This window comes from Vitis vinifera, chromosome 13 (assembly GCF_030704535.1).
Source record: "Vitis vinifera cultivar Pinot Noir 40024 chromosome 13, ASM3070453v1".
NCBI classification, from domain to species: Eukaryota; Viridiplantae; Streptophyta; class Magnoliopsida; order Vitales; family Vitaceae; genus Vitis; species Vitis vinifera.
In genome coordinates this window covers 2,143,841-2,163,788 of record NC_081817.1, presented here as the reverse complement: position 1 = coordinate 2,163,788, position 19,948 = coordinate 2,143,841, and the positions used below count along the sequence as shown (strand labels likewise).

The 19,948-nt window shown below is 35.4% G+C and overlaps 5 protein-coding genes across 5 annotated transcripts; all 5 read left to right on the top strand.

The window, feature by feature from the left end:
• The first annotated feature begins 2,187 nt into the window (after positions 1-2,187).
• LOC100253636 (protein CANDIDATE G-PROTEIN COUPLED RECEPTOR 7) lies at positions 2,188-4,024 on the top strand. Its single transcript, XM_002282103.4, has one exon. The coding sequence runs from the start codon at positions 2,425-2,427 to the stop codon at positions 3,739-3,741; it is 1,317 nt and encodes a 438-aa protein (XP_002282139.1). The 5' UTR covers positions 2,188-2,424; the 3' UTR covers positions 3,742-4,024.
• A 5,295-nt stretch (positions 4,025-9,319) lies between these two features.
• Positions 9,320-11,000, top strand: CHI (chalcone isomerase; the record flags this gene model as incomplete). Its single annotated transcript, NM_001281104.1, is given in 4 exon segments — positions 9,320-9,434; positions 9,509-9,667; positions 10,254-10,477; positions 10,599-11,000. Coding segments are annotated over 4 exon segments (705 nt in total). The 5' UTR covers positions 9,320-9,328.
• Positions 11,001-12,606: 1,606 nt separating this feature from the next.
• Positions 12,607-14,186, top strand: LOC104881097 (uncharacterized protein At1g24485). The gene is made up of 3 exons (XM_010660003.3): positions 12,607-12,727; positions 12,827-13,400; positions 13,577-14,186. Exons 1-3 carry the CDS (start codon positions 12,607-12,609, stop codon positions 14,184-14,186), a joined length of 1,305 nt encoding a protein of 434 aa, XP_010658305.1.
• A 1,039-nt stretch (positions 14,187-15,225) lies between these two features.
• Positions 15,226-16,737, top strand: LOC104881098 (uncharacterized protein At1g24485). The gene is made up of 3 exons (XM_010660004.1): positions 15,226-15,292; positions 15,403-15,970; positions 16,155-16,737. Exons 1-3 carry the CDS (start codon positions 15,226-15,228, stop codon positions 16,735-16,737), a joined length of 1,218 nt encoding a protein of 405 aa, XP_010658306.1.
• Positions 16,738-17,603: 866 nt separating this feature from the next.
• Positions 17,604-19,033, top strand: LOC104881099 (probable LRR receptor-like serine/threonine-protein kinase At1g51860). Its single transcript, XM_010660005.1, has 3 exons — positions 17,604-17,715; positions 17,807-18,356; positions 18,445-19,033. Exons 1-3 carry the CDS (start codon positions 17,604-17,606, stop codon positions 19,031-19,033), a joined length of 1,251 nt encoding a protein of 416 aa, XP_010658307.1.
• The last annotated feature ends 915 nt before the right edge of the window (positions 19,034-19,948 follow it).

Genomic DNA, 19,948 nt, shown 5'->3' with positions numbered 1-19,948 from the left:
CAACCAAACAGTCCACGTTTGTCCTCACATACTTGTTCATTTAGGAGTCTTAAGGCCTTTAGACCCATGTAATTCATGTAATTGATTTTAATTTTGGAATGAAAGTTGCATAAATTTAAAACTACATTTTATTTAAAAAAAAATTTTAAAACATTTACGGTTTATTTGGTAACTGTTTTAAAAATAATTTTAAAAATAGTATTTGAAAACTATTCTCTTATTTTTGTAAAATAAAAATCCATTTAAAAACTTAAAATATTTGTAACCTATTTTTAAATATGTTTTAAAGTATTTTTTATATCTAGTATTTTATTTTTAATTATTCTACATTTTTATATAATTATTTCTTAAAACAACCTTTGAAAAATAAATTGAAATAATATAAAATAATTAAAAAATATTTTCTAAAAACACCATGTTTTATGTTTTTAATAACGAAAAACATAAAACAATTTTTTATCGTAAAACGTGTTTTTTTTTTTTGTTTTTAAGAACAAAAAACTATTTTCAAAAATAATTACCAAACAAACCTTTAATTTTTATTTCCATTATCAATTTTTGAAAACAAAAGGTAAAAATATATTGATTACGATAATTTTAAAATTTTTAATTATAAAAAAAATATTTGCTATAATTAGTTTATTTCTCATTATTAAATTTAAAATTTACATTATTAAAATTTCAATCTACTACATAATTTGCTTATAATTTTGATTAATTCAGTGAGAAATTACATTTGGAGGACCTCATTTGGGCTTAGAGAGCACTGTCTTGGATCAGGCTTACAAGTGCCATTTTAAGGCCAAGCCCAGTAAAGTTCTGGGACCGCCCCACCTCTAGGGCCTGATATATCTCCAACTTCCTAGGTGTTTGGCAACGGGGGAGAAAGTAAATCAAAATAACAATACTCAAAACTCCAATCCAATCATCCTTGGAAAATATTGTTTTTTATTTGAAGTTTCAATTTTTTTTTAATAGAAATTAATGAAAAATTGTTATTCACATAAAAGTTATCAAATTTTTAAATTTATAAATATTTTAGAAAATACTTTCCAAGATCTTAGCTCTAATCATCATCCAATTTAAAATTAAGTCTCTCTTAAAAATGATATTATCCTTAAAATCCAAACAAACCTTTTAAAAAACACACCTTAATAATTTTTCAAAACCTAAAATTAAAAATAAAATATTACCTTAATAATTACTCATATGTTTTTAATCACCTTTGTAGTCTACGTGTCATACCAAGATTGGTTACTAAAGTTGACATGATCCAATCTCTACCAACCAAAAATTGAATAGAGATAAATGTTTGGAAGTTAAAAATGATGTTTAGATAGCACTTAGAACCCAATTTTCAGGGAAACACCATTCTAGAAATATATTTATAGACAATAAAATAAAGTTTTCTTTTAAAGTCGTATAATTAATTATATAGATAAATATTATAAAGAAGGAAAAAGTAACCAAAAAATAAAATTCTGGTTCACCTTGAAAAAATTGAGGAAAAATAATATAATTATTAAAAAATATTTTCCTCCACTTTTTTGTGAAAAAATGAGAAGAAAAACGACTTGGTCATAATTATGTAGATGTACATACATTAGTCATTAATGTTATTTGTAACGACTTGTTTTTAATCGTGTAAATATTATTCATTATTTGTTCAAAGATGCCCTCACAACTTTATAGTACATCTACATAGTTAAAAAAAGAAGTATATACTTATATAATATTAGAAACTTTATCTTCTATTTGATGTGAGACATGATAATTATTATTCGTATAAACATAACATTTTTATTATGCCTTATGAAATTATATGATAAAAAAAATAGATACCTCTTATGACCTCAAACAAATCTCAATATTGAGGGTCACCAAACTTTTATATAATTTATAATAAATTATGTAAATGTGTTTTAAAGTTATAAAAGCTTATTTGGGCTCGGAATAGATAATATCTATAAGGTTGAGTACGGTCGTTACATATTTTTTAGTATTTTAAATGATGTTATAATTAGAAAAGTAATTTTTTTACAATTTTGTTTTGAATTGTATTATAAGATTGTGGAATATTTTATTGGATTTAAAAGACTATGTAAAAATGCGAAATTTTATTTAAATAAATATTTAATAATTTGAAATGCCCTGAAAGTTAAAAACATCCTTAAAAAGCGCGTTAAATCTTGGAACGAGAAGCCAAAATTCTTCGAACGGAAGGAAGAGTGATGATTGGAGGGGTTCAGAGTAGTGGGGCCAGTGGACCAAAAATCATCGTCTTTTAAGTGAACAAAGTCTTGGTTCTTTGATTAGGTCCTTGGTAAACTCCACGCATCTTGTCATTTCCGCCCAGATCTCACTAGAACCACGGTCGTCGGGGCCAGGTCCGCCACCGATCTGCGATCAGGCCACCGCTTCAGAATGGCTAGGACCATGGAGAATCTCCTCGTCGCCGTGACGTTCCTCTCTCTCATGGCCGCCTCCGTCGCGGAAATTAAAAACCTAAAAATCACATCCGACGCCCGCCACATGATTCTGTTCGAGAAATTCGGCTTTACCCACACCGGCCAAGTCTCCATCGCCGTTTCCGGCGTGTCCGTCGAAGCCACCTCCGCCGCCACAGGTACCCCCGCCAACTCCCGCATCGGATTTTTCCTCCTCTCCGACGAGTCCCTCCTCCAAGTCGTCCAAGAATCCACTCAAAACCCTAATTTCTGCGTCCTTGACTCCCAATTCACCATTCACCTCTTCACCTTCCTAGACCTCACCCCCAATCGTATCGCCTTCAACCACACCTACCTCGTCAAAAACCCCAATGAATACAGCCTCTACTTCGCCAATTGTAATCCCGAATCTCTGGTCACCATGTCGGTTCATACCGAAATCTATAACCTTGACAACGGCGTCAAGGACTATCTCTCCGCCGGCCAAACCCAATTGCCGGCGCTCTTCTTTCTCTTCTCCCTTGCGTATTTCGTTTTTCTAGGGTATTGGAGCTACTACTGTTCTAAGAACAAGAGGTCTGTGCATCGGATTCACCTGCTCATGACCGCGTTGGTGCTCATGAAGGCGTTGAATCTGTTATTCGCAGCAGAGGACAAGCACTATGTGAAGGTCACCGGAACGCCACACGGTTGGGATGTATTGTTCTATATATTCCAATTTATTAGGGTTACCCTGTTGTTCACTGTGATTGTATTGGTTGGGACTGGGTGGTCGTTTTTGAAGCCCTTCTTACAGGAGAAGGAGAAGAAGGTATTGATGATTGTGATCCCACTTCAGGTATTGGCTAATGTAGCATCTGTGGTGATTGGTGAAACCGGACCCTTTATTAAGGATTGGGTTACTTGGCAACAAGTGTTCTTATTGGTGGACATCATATGTTGTTGTGCAATTCTCTTTCCTATTGTGTGGTCAATTAGGTCACTGAGGGAAACATCGAAGACAGATGGGAAGGCTGCTAGGAATTTGGCAAAGTTGACCCTTTTTAGGCAGTTTTACGTTGTTGTTATTGGATACTTGTACTTTACTAGAATTGTCGTGTTTGCGCTCAGGACAATTGCAGCATACAAGTATCAGTGGGTGAGTAATGCAGCTGAGGAGATTGCTAGTTTGGCTTTCTACTTGGTGATGTTTTATATGTTCAGGCCAGTTGAGAAGAATGAGTACTTTGTTCTGGATGAGGAGGAAGAAGAGGTTGCTTTGGCCACCCTTCGTGATGAAGAGTTTGATCTTTGAAGTTTCACATTGTCTGTACACTTCTTTGGCTGCAGGAATTTTCGGGAGTTTGCCCTTTTGGCTTCTAGGTAAACTGCTTGGATAGCTTCTCCCATTTACTTCTACTCGTAATAAGGACAATTGTTTTTGGAATTTAATACTTGAATTGTGGTCATTTTGAATTAGTGTAATATGTTGCTGCTATACCAATTTTAAGTTACAAAGTAGATTTTGAACTTGTTCTGTTTTTGTATTTGCTGTACCTGGTTTTGCTGCAACTTATGAATTGTACTCTTTAGCATTACGGGATACTTTTGTGATTGATTCTAATGTTCTGTATGATTCGTTATTCATTCTTATAAAATGGTTTGTTGTGTATAACTGTCCAAATTATGTGCTTGGTTTAGGCTGTTGATGTAACTGTTTAACCTAACTAGGTAGTTGGTTGAATAATGGGGGAGAGTTTTGTGCATTTTTTGGAGGCATAGGGCATATTGTATAGGTGAGGTTGGCTTTCCTTTTCTATTTTCTGTTTGTAAAGTCCTTTCTCCATGGCATGCATTGTGCTTTACTCATTGAGGCGGGTGGGTTACTCCTTTGATCCAATTTTAACTTGTTCCAAACTTTTATAACTTGGGAATGTTCTTGTTTGATTTTCGAGTTTCAGTGGACCAAGTTGCACCACAAGCCTCCAGCTTGTATGATTGCATGGTAAAAATAGGTGTATGGAGATAGGACATGATTCTTCTGTAGTTAGACCATTAGATAAGTTTTTTGTCATTAAAGAATTAGTTGCTCGATAAGGATAATTAGGAATTAATAGTATCCTTTCACTGCTTGGTGGCTTTGGTGATATAGTTGAGTTTGAGAATTCTACAACCTTTTTTTTTGGGGTGACTAATGAGAATATATTTGGTATAAGATATCATTTTGTCATCAATTTTGTATGGGAAAAGTTGTTGGACATTTACAATATTAGTAGTCATTCTCTGTGCATGAGAAATTGATGTTATAACTGATTCACTAAATTTTATGTGAGGATAATATTGAAAGAAAATAAATACTGTGGTGCAGTATCCTTGTAAATATGGTACTTTTTGATATTCCATTTTTTTTTTTTTGATAACCGAGGAACCTTCTATAGCCAAGCCCTTAGGACTCTTCATGAGGACCCAAACCTCGGGTGCTAACCACCCCACCCATAGACATTTGTCATTCCTATAGTTTTCTTTTAATGTTCAATAATTCTGTTGCTTTATTATTTGTTTTCATTGATGTAGAGTGGCCATCTTTTTAAGGTTAATCACTAGTGCTGGTGAAAAATTAAATGAAGATTTTCATTCTTGAATGAATACATTACTTAGATGAGGTTCATTCATTTTACAACTCAATCAATGAGGTCTATTTATTGGGGAAGGGCTGCTTTCCCTTTTTTGCTTAAGCATGGGTTTTTTTTAACTCCTTTGTATGGTGCAAATTTCTTTTCTTTGTTTTGTGAATAAGATAATATACCATTTAGACCTGCTGTGCTAGCAATCTGGACACATATCTAGGATGGCATATCCACTGGCTTTTTTTTTTTTTTTTGGTGGTTTGGTTTGCTATTTTGACATGGTTTAAGGCCATGAAATTGTTGTCTCTGATACAAGTATTAGGAAGTAATAGTTGTGGCAAATAGCTTTTTTCACTCCACGGGATGTGGCATGTGACTTAATTTTTAACTGAGTTGAGGGTTCATCTTGAATCCCTGCATCTTCTCACCGTTCTTCCTCAGTAGACTAAACCGTGTCATCTTTCAAGGATGTTAATTTTTACACCATGGCATTTTTCATTCAAAGATTTAGTCAGCATGAGCTGCATCCACAATTCAGATGTATTTGTTTCACAAAAGGACATTGTTGTATAAATAAATGCTAAAGAAACTGTCCATGCATCGATGTAGACAATATAGGATTCCAGAACCATGGTATTGAGGCTTTGATGCATTCGGCTTATGAACCAAATATAGATTTATTTAGTTCATGAACTTTGGGTGAAACACATGTTGTGAGTGATATTGGTTGTCACCTGTCTCCCATGTGGGATAAAGGCTAGGTTTAGTTGAGTGCAAGTTCAACTTGAGTTTCTATCCCCCCTCTGAAACTCGAATGTGCCTGCTAAGTATACTCCATTTAGTGGCAACAATAGATTTCCTTTTGTTGATAGTGTACGATTTGCTACTCCCGGGATCTCTCTACTCACCTGCAAAGACCAAACCATTTGGATATTTTCAATTCTTTCATTTTCTTCTCAGATACTCTAAAAAAATGTGCTAACCTTTTTTTTTTTTTTTTCTTTGATAGGTATGCTAACTTGTTTTCTTTTGGGATAGTCATTATGTTTATAGTAGTTTTTAGCATGTGTGGCATCAGTGGTAAGTTGAGTAATTACCCAAAGTGGACTTGGGATGGAGCACTGGACCAAGTCTTTGCATTTGGGATTTTGGTTGAATCTGAAGCTTCCCTTGTAGTTCAAACCTCAGCCTGCATTATCTAGATTGGCTTTTTAACCAGGCTGTATTCCACTTGCACCAAATCTGAATTATTAATGTTAGAAATGTTGGAAATGTCATCTTGTCTTGCCTTTGGGACAATGATAAGTAATCATATAATAAAGTTTGTTGGGTATCCAAGTGTGTCATTAGGTATAGGTATCCGGAGATTACCTCTTTTCTCCTCAATGTTTGGGTTGGACCATGCGATCCTTAGATTTGAGCTTGGTCCGTATAGTTCAATTTGGGGTTTTAGTGATAACCATTGTTTAGAAACACAAACAATGAAACTAGATCGTACCCTCAACCATCAGATTCCCAAAAAAACCTTTTCAGGGATAATCACGGTCTTCAGTATGTTGAGCATAATGAAAATTTAAAATTGAACAATTGGTTAGTTTATTCAAGACCTAATGGATGATATCCATGTAATAATGAAAAGCTCTAAGACATCCCTTCTGTTTTTCATGTATGTTGTTCTTATATATTATTCCTATCAAAGAAGATAAAATGAGTTAGATGGGCAAATATCTCCTCCAATAAGCATCTGCCCACAATATCAGGGAAACTGAATGGATCTTATTTAAATTTTACATTTTTCTGATAATGAGCTATTAAATATTATTTCCTTATACCTAAATAAGAGAGTTTAAATCACACAAATTGTGGTGGTAAGCCCTCCAAAAATGGGACGGTAAATCCTCTAAAAATTACATTATAACATGTGGTAAGTTATAAGATGAAGAAATTTTCTTATGCGCCGATTGATTTTATGGAATGTACATTGATCCATGTCATTCTTCGTAAAACCAAATGAATAATTAGCATTTATTACCTATTAACCAAATGATTGTTCCCATTTGTGATAAACCTTTTGGTTTTTTCATGTAAACCTCTTTCTGTAGGTCTCCATCGAGGGAGTGTGTTGATATCTATTTGATGTAGCTCTATATCAAAATAAGCCACTAATGTCATGAATATTGAATCATTCCTTGAAGCAAGGGAGGGTATAACACAATATTAAATTCCTTATTTTTGAGTGAATCCTTTAGTTACAAGTCTTGTTTTACGGAGTCTTTTTTAGTTTTAAAGACTTATTTACAATTGATAATTTTTACTCCTATGGGTAATTCAATGAGATTCTAGACTTGATTATTAGCATTGAATTTAAAAAAAATAAAAATTTAGAGCGCTTATTTGAATTACTGTAAAATAGAATCTTAATGACACGTTATTTAATCGGTATACACCAGCCTCACATCGAGGCTTCAACTACACCTAGCTAGTGACCCATGAATACACTACGTAGCTTGTGTTGTTTGCATGATGTGTTCTTGGCACACGGAAAGTGATGTCCAATCAACATCGACACCCAATCACCATTGAAAATGTGGTAAAAAAAAGTTGTTGGTATTTTGAAAGCGGTTCCGGTTTTTATTTTCTTTTTAATCTACTCTTATTTCTTTGTTTTTAGGTGCCATGCCTATGTATTATTGTCTTTCTTAAGTCTAATTTCCATATTTAATAATAAACATCAAGGTTCTAATTCAAAGGCTTCAGTCCTAGCTTAGCCTTAACCGGCTCCACCTGCCAATCCGCTTGATGATGAGAGGTAGAAGGATATGACGCATTCAATGGTGCGGCCGCAAGTAGATCATTGCTTAACGTTTCTACATAGATGACAATATCTGACGTTAAAAACAAAAACCGGGCAAAACCCTTTGTTTTTCCCTACTTGGGCGTACAACCGCAATAGACGCCGCGTCACCGTCAGTCCCCGTTTCTCTTCCACTTCACCCGCCTGTACGGCCGTATCAATAAGTGCTTATGAGGACGTCACCAAAGCACATCCAGGCATAACGAATGGTCTTTTGTTGATTCACAAACCCAGAAAGCCAAGAATGGTGTGTGGGACACCCTTTGACTGTCATGAAACCAATTTTAATTTCATGGATAAACCTAACATTATTTTGTTCAATAATAGACGCAAAAATAAATATATCAAATGCATATGAATGGGATTTGTTAGCTGGAAGCTGCTCCAATAAGAGTAAGACTGGGTAAATATAGGCGGGCTTTTGTCACAGCCCAAAAATACAAGGAAAATTTATTTTTCCAAGTCAATTTGCCACCAACCCATTTTAAATAATAATGGAATTATGGAAGACAAATAGTCAAATAAAATATATTTGATTTCAATTATGGATTAGTTGGGATTTTGAAGCTTTGAGTATTCAGCTTTTTAATAGGTCAAAAAATGAAAAAGAAAGATGAGCATGCCCCGATATGGCGGCCTTAACACGAGACTATGCATTTACTTTTGTACGTACATGTTGTCTAGAGGGGGTTTGGACCTAAGAAACTGTTGTGCAGTCGTACAAACAAGACAATTTATGGGTTGAGTTGATAACTCAATTGAATTTCTTTTTAGCAAATTAGATTTTTCATTGAGTTATAACCTTGTTTGTTTTCAAAGAAAAATGATCGCCAAAAAAGAAGGGGAGACCTTTTCTTTTTCAAAGCCAATTTGCCACCAACCTATTGTGAATCATATCGAATAAAGTATATTGACTTTACATCAAAGTGGGTTGGTTTGAAATATCAAGCTCTGACTCTTCTTCGTAGGCCTCAACTTGAGTCCATTCATCTACTCCTACTCCCGTACGTGCATTTGGGCCAAGCCGACCTTGTGGACTGCCGATACCCTGAGGCAGACATCACATCGAAGAATAGGATTGCTATTAATTATTTCTATATTTATATTTTTATAATTTTTTCCGAATTGCAAAATTTGGTGAAAAGATCTACTGACTTTTTTTATCGTCCTCGGTTTCCGCAATTCAATACCAAATGTTCAATCTCGACTGTGGGTTGGCTCATGGTGAAGGTGGCTCCACGCTAACCTCTCAATCCACAACGTGCCCCCATCTACCCTTTCCTACCTGGGAAATTACTCAATTACGCATACCTACCACCGTTTCTTCCATCCCTCGTTTTCCTCCTATATAACGTCGCTGTCCCTTCTCCTCCATTCAACTAAGATTTCTTCCTCGTTTCTCTGCAGCCATATCCCCGAAGATGTCTCCAGTGCCGTCAGTCACCGCAGTTCAGGTCGAGAACGTCCTATTTCCGCCGTCGGTGAAGCCGCCGGGCTCCACCAACGACCTCTTCCTCGGCGGTGCAGGTTAGTCTCCGGCGCCAAACATTTTCGTTTCGTTTCCTTTGTTTTGGTCGGGTTTGCTGATTTGATCCGGTCAGGGGTGAGAGGTTTGGAGATCCAAGGGAAGTTCGTGAAGTTCACAGCCATCGGAGTGTACTTGGAGAGCAGCGCCGTTCCTACGCTCGCCGTCAAGTGGAAGGGCAAGACTGTGGAGGAGTTAGCGGATTCGGTTGACTTTTTCCGAGATGTCGTCACAGGTAATGGAAAGAAATATTTATTTATTAATTTCACTGGATTTTGGCGAGATTTTCCGTAGTGGGTTACACGTGGACAAATGCAAATCTGCCAACAACTATTTTCGGAATGAAAAAGGAGAAAAAATTGGTAAAAATCTCAAGGGAAATGGTAAATTTCAGCATATAGTTGGACACGTAATCGTCATTAATTTTTTTTAATGAGGCATATTAGTGTTTTAATAGATCAGTATTAACAAATATTTTTAAAAATCTAAAAAACAAATATTTTTAAAAATCTAAAAAATTACTTATGAAATCATTTATAATATTTTTTTTTAAGGATTATTTTCAAAAAATACTTTCACTTGTAAGGAGTAGTCGAGTGTTTTATTCATACTGTCAATTAAAAAAAAAAGAAGTCCAGACATAATAATTGAGAATGAAATTGAATTCTTGTTCTCGTTCTCTATTCCAATTTGGTTTGAGAGATAGATTGATATCTTGTCCTGATTTGATATTTAAGAATGGATATGAGAGTGGTAGTTAGAAGATCGAAGGATATATAATTTTCATGTTTCCAATCACAATTTCCGCTATATATTGATAGGCCCCTTTGAGAAATTCACAAAGGTAACAACGATTTTGCCTTTGACGGGTCGCCAGTATTCAGACAAGGTGTCAGAGAATTGTGTTGCCTTCTGGAAATCTGTTGGAATTTACACTGACGCAGAAGCCAAAGCCATTGAGAAATTCAATGAGGTCTTGAAGGATGAAACCTTCCCACCAGGCAACTCCATTCTTTTCACTCATTCTCCCCTTGGAGCTTTAACGGTTAGTATCACTGTCTTGCCTTCTACTACCTTATGCTTCGATGATCTTTTCCATGTCTTTCTAGGAAGTTATCAAATAAAGTACTAAAAAAGAATAATTGCCACCCTTTGCCTGGCTACAGATGAGCTTCTCCAAAGATGGGTCCCTACCAGAAGTTGGGAATGCAGTGATAGAGAATAAATTATTGACGGAGGCGGTACTGGAGTCCATCATCGGCAAGCATGGTGTTTCCCCTGAAGCGAAGAAGAGCTTGGCAGCAAGATTATCGGAATTATTCTGCAAGGAGGCTGGGGATGAGAAAATTGAAGCTGAGAAGGTTGCTCCGGTGGCTTGTTAAGGTGGTTGAAGGAGAGATGGGAAGAAACCATGAAAGATAGGGGAGAGTATGGACCCTTTCATGATGATGAAGTTTATTTGTGTTGGTTCCTCTTGTTCCTGTATGTTTTTGATGAAATAAAACACGTGTGACAATTTATAAGGTAATTCAGAGACTTTTATTTGTAGTGTTGTTGGTGCACTCTATTTTTTCTTTAAGGGTTGTTATTCGTAACATCCGGGACACTTTTTTGTTATATTTTTTTTCTACATATATCCTTTTTAATAACGAACCCTCTCTTACCTCTTCTTAATATATTAAACTTAAATTCTAGTTGATTAAGGTTACGAATCACATATGAAATATAATAAATGACGAAATTCAATTGTCTATAATAATTTTTAGAAAAGATTTATAACTTTTTTTTTTTATAAAGAAATATATATTTTTTTAAAAACCATCCCAATTAAATATTGTTTATTTTAAAATTTTAATAATAATTTTTATTTAAAAAAAATTGAGTTATGAATTTCACATTAAAACATTGAATATAATAAAATCATTTTACATAATATAGTTTTGGTGAAAAAAATCATTTTATAATTTATTATTTTGTTTTAAAATATAAAAAGAATATGAAAAACAATTGAGTGTGAAAAAATAAAAGAAATGAAAAGAAAAAAAAAAGTTTACGTGGGGTGGGGGGTTGAGTGGGTAGAGATAAAAAGAAAAGAAAAAATCGAAAAGATGTGCAATTAGGATGTGAGGTTGGAGAGGAGAGAGGGGGGAAAGAATAAGATAGAGTAGTTTAAGAATGTAAAATACCGCACTAGTAAAAATGGTGTTACGAATAGCAATTGAGTTCTTTTATAGGCATATATCGATGATTGATAAACTTTACCTACTGGTACACTCATGCATGTTCTAATCGTGTGTTTTGAGAGCATGTTCACCTTCGTGTCCCTAGAATTATGCCACGTTACTTCTTACTTTCAGACCCATGTTCTAATTGCTACCCAATGTCAGTAACTAATTTTGATAGAGTATCGATTTTGAATACTTCTACCTGATTGCACCGAAATGGTTTCAAATTGTAGGGTGTCAGACTGAACCAAATAAACCAACTTGACTACTCATCAAAGCGGAGTGAAAGTGTTATCGACTCGAACTTGTTATTAAGAACTATTTTTTGATAATTATTTTCCAACATGGTATCCAATAGTCGCTTAATGTTAATTGTTCAAGACTTCCGATTTTTGAAAAAGCCAATTAGTACATACTTTAAAGCAAAGTACAGATAAATAGAAAAATCAAATATCAATCAATATAATTAAAGTGAACTTGTCATTAATAAGTTTAGTTTTGTTATATTAGTTTATATCAATAAATTACTTATAGCCGAATAGAAAAAACAAGAAATATTGGACTTTGCCTATTCAACTAAAAAACAAACACCGCTTAAGACTTCTCATGCCTATAACTTCGAAATAAAAATAATTTAATATCCTATATGTGACTCACAAGAATAATTCTAACATAGAAGTATATATCATATAATGTCATTGTGTATTGATTCAACTTGAAACCTTGAGTACATAGAAACATCATAGACAATACCTGTTGTATAACCATACGTTTTATCACATGCGCTGTGAATGATATTAAATTCCTTTGAATGGATCCCCTTTCAATTGTTTCTCCAATTGGATTAGCAAACTCTTATTAAAATTGAAGTTGTTGGTGAAGCTTACAAAGGCCCCTCCGTCGATTTCATCTAAGCCTGCCATCTCCTTGTTTGTCAAAACACTTACATATGTATAAACCTGCTGATCAATTCTTCTCTATCCCTTCCTGGCTCCCTCTTTCCATGGAGAAGCTAGTGCCTGTACTGCTGGTTTTCTTGGCCTTTCACTTCCTTAAAGCTGCCTCCCAAGGTACGTAAAACTTCAGATGCCATATTTCATATATAAGACTTCTATTAATGCTTGATTCCTAAGAGACGCACCCCTAATGATCTATTAATTGTTTCTCAGAATTTACTTACTGGTGGAATATCGATTGTGGTAGTGAACAACGTCGTGTTGATTACAACCGTTCAATGATGTGGTTCCCCGACATCTGGTTCATCACAACTGGCTTGAACAAGCAGGTTCCGCAGAAACAACCTATCGAAGAAATGAACACACTTCGGTTCTTCCCTAATGGGTCGAAAGAGCAAAGCTGTTATCTTGTAGAATTGACACCTTACTTCACAAGCTACATTGTTCGAGCCGGGTTCTACTATGGTAACTATGATGGTCTCTCTCGCCCGCCCACCTTTGATCTCACGATTAACGGCAAAAATTGGACCACGGTGAACACTACTTCGTCGATGGGTGGGGGGCCGATATACCATGAAACCATATATGTGTATCATGAATATGGTATGAATGTTTGCTTGGTACAAACCAGGGAAGGCGAGGTGCCCTTCATTTCTTCGATGGAGTTCATGGAAATAGAGAATCCTCTGTATACACAGATGGTGCCATTCCCTTTAACATCAGACAATGACCCTAATGCCGCCTTCCATCTCGTCACTCGGACCAATTTCGGTGGCCCTGAAGTGAGGTGAGCTTAGGTTTAAAATCTATTTGACAAAAGAGTGAACAAGTATAAAAAAAATTCTCAAAAGTAATTTTTGTTAAAAAAAAATTTAAAAAAAAAAAACAAAAAAAAAAACCAGGTAGCTAAAATTGAAATTTCTGAATTTCCTTTTCTTAGATTCAATTTTTCTTGTTTGCAAGGTTTGCAATGGATAATTACAGTGATTCCTACAATCGCATATGGACGAGCGGATCAACACCAAAAGGCTGTGAGAATGTTTCCACCTTGCCAGACCTCATCGAGCCATTAGAAAACGCTCCACCCGCTGCAGTCTTGGCTGACTCCATCGCATCCATCAACGCTTCCGATCCCATCATCCTAACCATTGATCTTCCTCCCCTCGATGGCCCACATCCAGCATACTTCATATTCTACTTTTCTAATCCAGCCACGCAATCTCCGCTCAGCGGCATCATCGATACCAGGGCTACCCACATCTACATCAACGGTCAGCTGAAGTCCAACATTACATTCGAGTGGGGCAAGTCCCGGGTTGTTACCATAGACCCCGTGGATGTTATGGGTCCCACAATCAATATAACCCTAGCCCCTGATCCCGATTCCAACTTACCAACCATGATCAGCGGCTTGGAAGTGTTTACAAGGCATTATGTAAAGTATGAGGCGCCGGATCCTCCACGGGTTCGCATAGTGCCTAATTTTGGACCGCCGCCCTCCGCAGCCACACCTCTCCTTCTCATATCTGTGTACATTATTTTAGCTCATCTTCTCTTGGTAGTTGTATTATAATTCATAATTTCATAAATATTGTAACTCATACTATTAATTAAGCATGAAATAATGGAAGAAGAATGAAAGAAAAGCAGTACTCCAAGTGCTTTTCTTACCTCTTAAAAGTGTTTTTAAAATTCTTGTGGTTCACTTTCACACATTAATTAGAAGGCTTTTGTTCTTGTTATAAGCATTAATCACAAATAGGTCTTTTTTTGTTTCTAAATATCTCTAGATTTTGATAAATATCCATACAAAAATATTATGTATATATCAAATTTTAAATTGAAATTCAAACTTTTTACTTTTTATGTTTTAAATAAATCTCTTAAAATAAGATTTTCTTGAAAATAATTTTAGACAATTTCTAACTCAAAATATATATATCATTTAATAAACTTATGCTAAAAAATGATTTTCTTTTAAGAATTTGTTTTGAGAATAGATTGTTTTTAAAAATAAATTTTAAATATTTTTCGTTGTATTTTATAGAGTATTCTAAGCAAGTAAAATATTTTTTGTGAAAATTAAGTAAAAAAAAAACATTTTTTATATTTAAATTCCTCGAACTTTGTTGCCAATATTTAAAATTTATTAAGATAAATAAACAACTTCTATCTCAAAAACTAAAATCCAAAATTTTAAAACACTCGTTTATATATTTTTAATACTTAATATATATATATATAAAATATTAAAAAATTCAGTAACTTAATATTTAACATTATTAAGTTTTTAATTATATTTAGTATTTAGTAAAAAAACACAAACCCCACTTAATACTTATCTTATTTTAGAAACCATACAAACAACTTCAAAACAAATATATATATATATATGATGCCATTGTAGATTGATTTAACTTGAAACCTCGAGTGTATAGAACATTAATATCAAACTCTTACTCATTAAAAGCTGTTGGTGAAGCTTACAAAGGCCCCTCTCCATCGATTCCATCTAAGCCGGCTATTTCCTTGCTTGTCAAAACACCCATATATATATATATATATATAAGCCTGCTCAATTCTTCTCTATCCCTCCCTGGCTTCCTCTTTCCATGGAGAAGCTAGTGCCTGTACTGCTGGTTTTCTTGGCCTTTCACTTTCTTAAAGCTGCCTCCCAAGGTATGTAAAACTTCCATTAACCCGTGCCACATTTCATGTATAAAACTTCTATATATTAATGCTTGATTACTAAGGGACGGCCTAATGATGATCTATTAATTGTTTCTCAGATTTTATTGACTGGTGGAATATCGATTGTGGTAGCGAACTACCTCGTGTTAACAGCCATTCAATGCCCTGGTACACCGACTATGGACTCATCAGAACTGGCATGAATAAGCAGGTTCCGCAGAAACAACCTATCGAAGAAATGAACACACTTCGGTTCTTCCCTAATGGGACAGAGCCAAACTGTTATACTATATTCTTCACATCTTACATCTCTGGCTACATTGTTCGAGCCGGGTTCTACTATGGTAACTATGATGGTCTCTCTCGGCCGCCGACCTTTGATCTCACTAGTAACGGAAAAAATTGGACGACGGTGAACACTACTTCGTCGATGGGTGGGGGTCCGATATACCATGAAGCCATCTATGTGTCTCATGAATTTCAAAATTATGTTTGCTTGGTGCAAACCAGGGAAGGCGAGGTGCCCTTCATTTCTTCACTGGAGTTCATGCCAATAAAGACTCCCCAGTATACACATATGGTTCCATTCCCTGTAACATCAGATAATGACCCTAAAGCCGCCTTCCATCTCGTCACTCGGACCAACTTTGGTGGCCCCGAAGTGAGGTGAGTTAAGAATTTTGATCATTTTGGATATGGTTATCCTTATATAGTCTAATTAGAGGTTGAAGTGAATATATATAAAAAAAATTATATTTTCTATTTTAGAAAAATAAGTGTTTTATCTTGCCTGCTAAAATTGAAATTTCTGAATTTCGTTTTCTTAGATTCAATTTTTCTTGTCTGCAAGGTTTGCAATGGATGATTACAACGATTCCTACAATCGCATATGGGCGAGTGGATCAACACCAAAAGGCTGTGAGAATATTTCCACCATGCCAGACTTCATCGAGCCATTACAAAATGCCCCACCCACTGCAGTCTTGGCTGACTCCATCGCATCCATCAACGCTTCTGATCCCATCCTCCTAATCGTTGATCTTCCTCCTCTCGATGGCCCACATTCAGCATACTTCATATTCTACTTCTCTAATCCAGCCCCCCAATCCCAGCTCAGCGGCATCATCGGTACCAGGGCTACCCAAATTTACATCAACGGTCAGCTGAAGTCCAACATTACATTCGAGTGGGGCAAGTCCCGGGTTGTTACCATATACCCCGTGGATGTTATGGGTCCCACAATCAATATAACCCTGGCCCCTGATCCAGATTCCAACTTACCAACCATGATCAGCGGCTTGGAAGTGTTTACAAGGCATTATGAAAAGTATGAGGCGCCGGCTCTTCCACCACCCTCCGCAGCCACACCTCTCCTTCTCATATTTGTGTACATTATTTTAGCTCATATTCTCTATTTGGTAGTTGTATTATAATTCATGATTTTATCAATATTGTAACTCAGACTGTTAAGCGTGAAAGAATGGAAGAATAATGAAAGGAAACCATTACTCCAAGTGCTTTTCTTACCTTTCAAAAGCGCTTTTAAAAATCTTGTGGGGGCATTTTCAATCATTAATTAGAAGACTTTGTTCTTGTTATAAACATCAATCACAAATAGACTTTTTTTCTAAATATGTCTACATTTTGATAAATATCCATACAAAGATATTACGTGTATACTTGTCTTTAAATTCTAAATTGAAATTTAAACTTTTTACTTTTTACTTTTTATATTTTGGATAAATATTTAAAAATAGGACTTCCTTGAAAATAATTTTCGAGTCTTTAAAATAGACAATTTTTTTAACTCAAAATATATCATTTAACAAACTTTCCTTCTTAATTTTGAAAATAGATTGTTTTTAAAAATAAATTTGAAATATTTTTTATTATTTCTTATTAAGTATAAATTATAAGTAGAATATTTCGAAAACTTATAAATACATAATAAATTTGTGAAAAATAAGTTATGAAAAGCATTTTTTATGCTTAAGAACTCTAATTTTGTTGTCTAAAATCCCTTATATAAAAACAGTTTTTAAAAACTATTTTCAAAGAACATTTTTAAATATCATTTCCGAGTATAAATAAATTAACCGCAACTTAGTTAACGTAATTTAGAAACTAAAATCCAAAATTTTCAAACACTTGTTTATATATTTTGTCTTAGTCAGAATTATGAAACACTAACCCATCAAAAGTTACGTTTAGTGAAGCTTACAAAGGAGCCCTCCATCGATTTCCTCTAGGCACATCTCCTTGTTGGACTCCACCCCCATTGATCACCATCAAAATATATATGACTCCCTACAAATATGAAACAGCAGCTAAATTAACCCTCTCCATGGAGAAACTCCAACAGATTCTGCTGCTCTTCCTGGCCTTTCACTTCCTCAAAGCTGGTTCTCAAGGTATGTATTTTGTAACTTCCAACCATAGAAATGAATCCATCAATTTGATATCAAAGCTCGACTTAATTAATATTTTGTCTGATCTTATTAGTTTTCGATACAACGGGCTGGTTGAGTATTGACTGTGGTGCCGAGTATCCTCGCCTTAGCAACAACTTAATTGTATGGGAACCGGACGGGAGATTAATCAAAACGGGCTTCAACAGGAAGGTTCAGGAGAAGCAAGACCTCGAAGAAATGAACACGCTACGATCCTTCCATGATGTTCTGTCAGAAGAACATTGTTACAAACTTCCAGTATATAAACTAACCCTAAGATACATTATACGCGCCGGGTTCTTCTATGGAAACTATGATGGTTTGTCTAGGCCGCCGACGTTTAACCTTACAGTAGAGGGCAAGATGTGGACGACGGTGAACACTTCATCGATGGATGGGTCGCCGGTATACCATGAGATCAGTTATATGAGTCATAGGTCAGGAGAAATTAATGTGTGTTTGGTACAGACTAGGGAAGGAGAAGCGCCCTTCATTTCTTCACTAGAGGCCGTGCCCATGTGGGTGAAATTGTTTCCCAAGTTGACGTCCAATGCGACCATCCATCTAGTCACCAGGACTAACTTTGGTGGCCCTGAAGTGAGGTGACTTGAATTAATTTGGTTGCTTGTAAATTTCTTGGTATCCTTTCACTTTTGCTAATATTTTTCATTGACTGTTTGTGGAGGACAGATTCACGTCAGGGTTACATGGGGATATGTTCAACCGCATATGGACACGAGGGGCAACACCACCCAACTGCCGGGAGGTTTCCACCATGCCAGCAGATACTACGTTAGAGATAGAAAACAGGCCACCTATGGCGGCTGTCGGAGACTCCATTGAACCAATCAATCCCTCCGATCCCATAATCTTGTCAATTCCCCTTCCTCCATTGATCCCACAAGTAGCACGCTTTGTCTTCTACTTCTCAGATCATTCGTGTCAAGTACATGAGGGCAGTAATACTAGGACTGCTCCAAGGATAACTCAGATTTACATCAATGGCACTCCGCAAAGCGACCCTGTGAAGTTCAAAAGCTGCTCATGCAAAGTTGTTTATTCACAGCGTATTAATGTCAAAGCTGGGTCCGTCGTTAATATAACTTTGGCGGCCACTAACGAGTCCAAATTGCCACCTATGCTTAGTGCCATGGAAATGTTTACATGGGAAGATACGGAGGATCATAGAGGAGCATCCTCCATCACTGCATGTGAGAGTTTCTTTACTTTGTGTATTATTTTTATTCAAGCTTTATACTTCCTTGCTTTAGAGATATAATTTTTTTTTTTTTTTTTTACGTTTATATTTTTAAGTTTATTGATGGGGTACTATTGTTATATCTGGGTTTCTAAATTTATTTTGCCGCTTTCTTTGCTTTGAAAATATTTAGGATGAGAGTAAGAATTTTTTGTTATGTCAGTGAAAGCATTAATGTAAACATATTAAAGAAATAACGCAAAAATAAAACAAATCACACAAATGAGAGAGAACATTCGATTATATGATATAAAAGAATCAGATACAATTGTCAGATTCCTTTGTATCTTCACCTTAAACCACAAATCCTTTTGCTCCACTAATCCTCTTACTCTTCCTCGCATTTACACCTCTACCCAATGACTCACTCTTCCTCACATCTCTATCTTATCTCTCTTCCTTATTCTACATGGGAATTTGATACACATTCTTAACATTTTAATTAATTTGTGAACTCAATTTAGTATTAATTTATGATATTGGACGTATTTAACAATGGGGTTATGTTACTGAATTCTCCCAAAATGAAAAGCTCTACCTCAATGTACAATGTCCAATTATGAAAATATTATTCTTGCCTTCTTCGGGCACTTTACCTAAAATTTGCCGAAAAGCAAGGCCTTTCTTTCACTATTACTATTATATACAAGTAGTAGAATACTAACCGGTTGCAGCAAGATAAAGGGCAAAAGCCGGTTGTAGACAAAGCCTTTAGCACATTTAGAAAGCTTTGGGCCTGTTTGTTTAATGTTTTCAAGAACTGTTTTCTGTTCTTGAAAACAAAAAACACCAAAAACTCGTTTGGTTGAGAGAGTCATTTTTGTTTTTGTTGTTCCCCGTGTTCTCAAAATGACACTGTTTAGAGAACAACAAAATGTTGTTTTCCCCGTTTTTTTACTGTGCAAAGAACAAAATTAAACCAAAAAAAACAACCTG

Excerpts from the sequence above, each read along its gene's own strand:
- LOC104881097 (XM_010660003.3), top strand. The coding sequence starts at position 12,607 with ATGTATAAACCTGCTGATCAATTCTTCTCTATCCCTTCCTGGCTCCCT. Across the intron at positions 12,728-12,826 it reads CCTTAAAGCTGCCTCCCAAG|AATTTACTTACTGGTGGAAT; the intron begins GTACGTAAAACT and ends ATTGTTTCTCAG. Across the intron at positions 13,401-13,576 it reads TTCGGTGGCCCTGAAGTGAG|GTTTGCAATGGATAATTACA; the intron begins GTGAGCTTAGGT and ends CTTGTTTGCAAG.
- LOC104881098 (XM_010660004.1), top strand. The coding sequence starts at position 15,226 with ATGGAGAAGCTAGTGCCTGTACTGCTGGTTTTCTTGGCCTTTCACTTT. Across the intron at positions 15,293-15,402 it reads TCTTAAAGCTGCCTCCCAAG|ATTTTATTGACTGGTGGAAT; the intron begins GTATGTAAAACT and ends ATTGTTTCTCAG. Across the intron at positions 15,971-16,154 it reads TTTGGTGGCCCCGAAGTGAG|GTTTGCAATGGATGATTACA; the intron begins GTGAGTTAAGAA and ends CTTGTCTGCAAG.
- LOC100253636 (XM_002282103.4), top strand. The coding sequence starts at position 2,425 with ATGGCTAGGACCATGGAGAATCTCCTCGTCGCCGTGACGTTCCTCTCT.
- LOC104881099 (XM_010660005.1), top strand. The coding sequence starts at position 17,604 with ATGACTCCCTACAAATATGAAACAGCAGCTAAATTAACCCTCTCCATG. Across the intron at positions 17,716-17,806 it reads CCTCAAAGCTGGTTCTCAAG|TTTTCGATACAACGGGCTGG; the intron begins GTATGTATTTTG and ends TGATCTTATTAG. Across the intron at positions 18,357-18,444 it reads TTTGGTGGCCCTGAAGTGAG|ATTCACGTCAGGGTTACATG; the intron begins GTGACTTGAATT and ends TGTGGAGGACAG.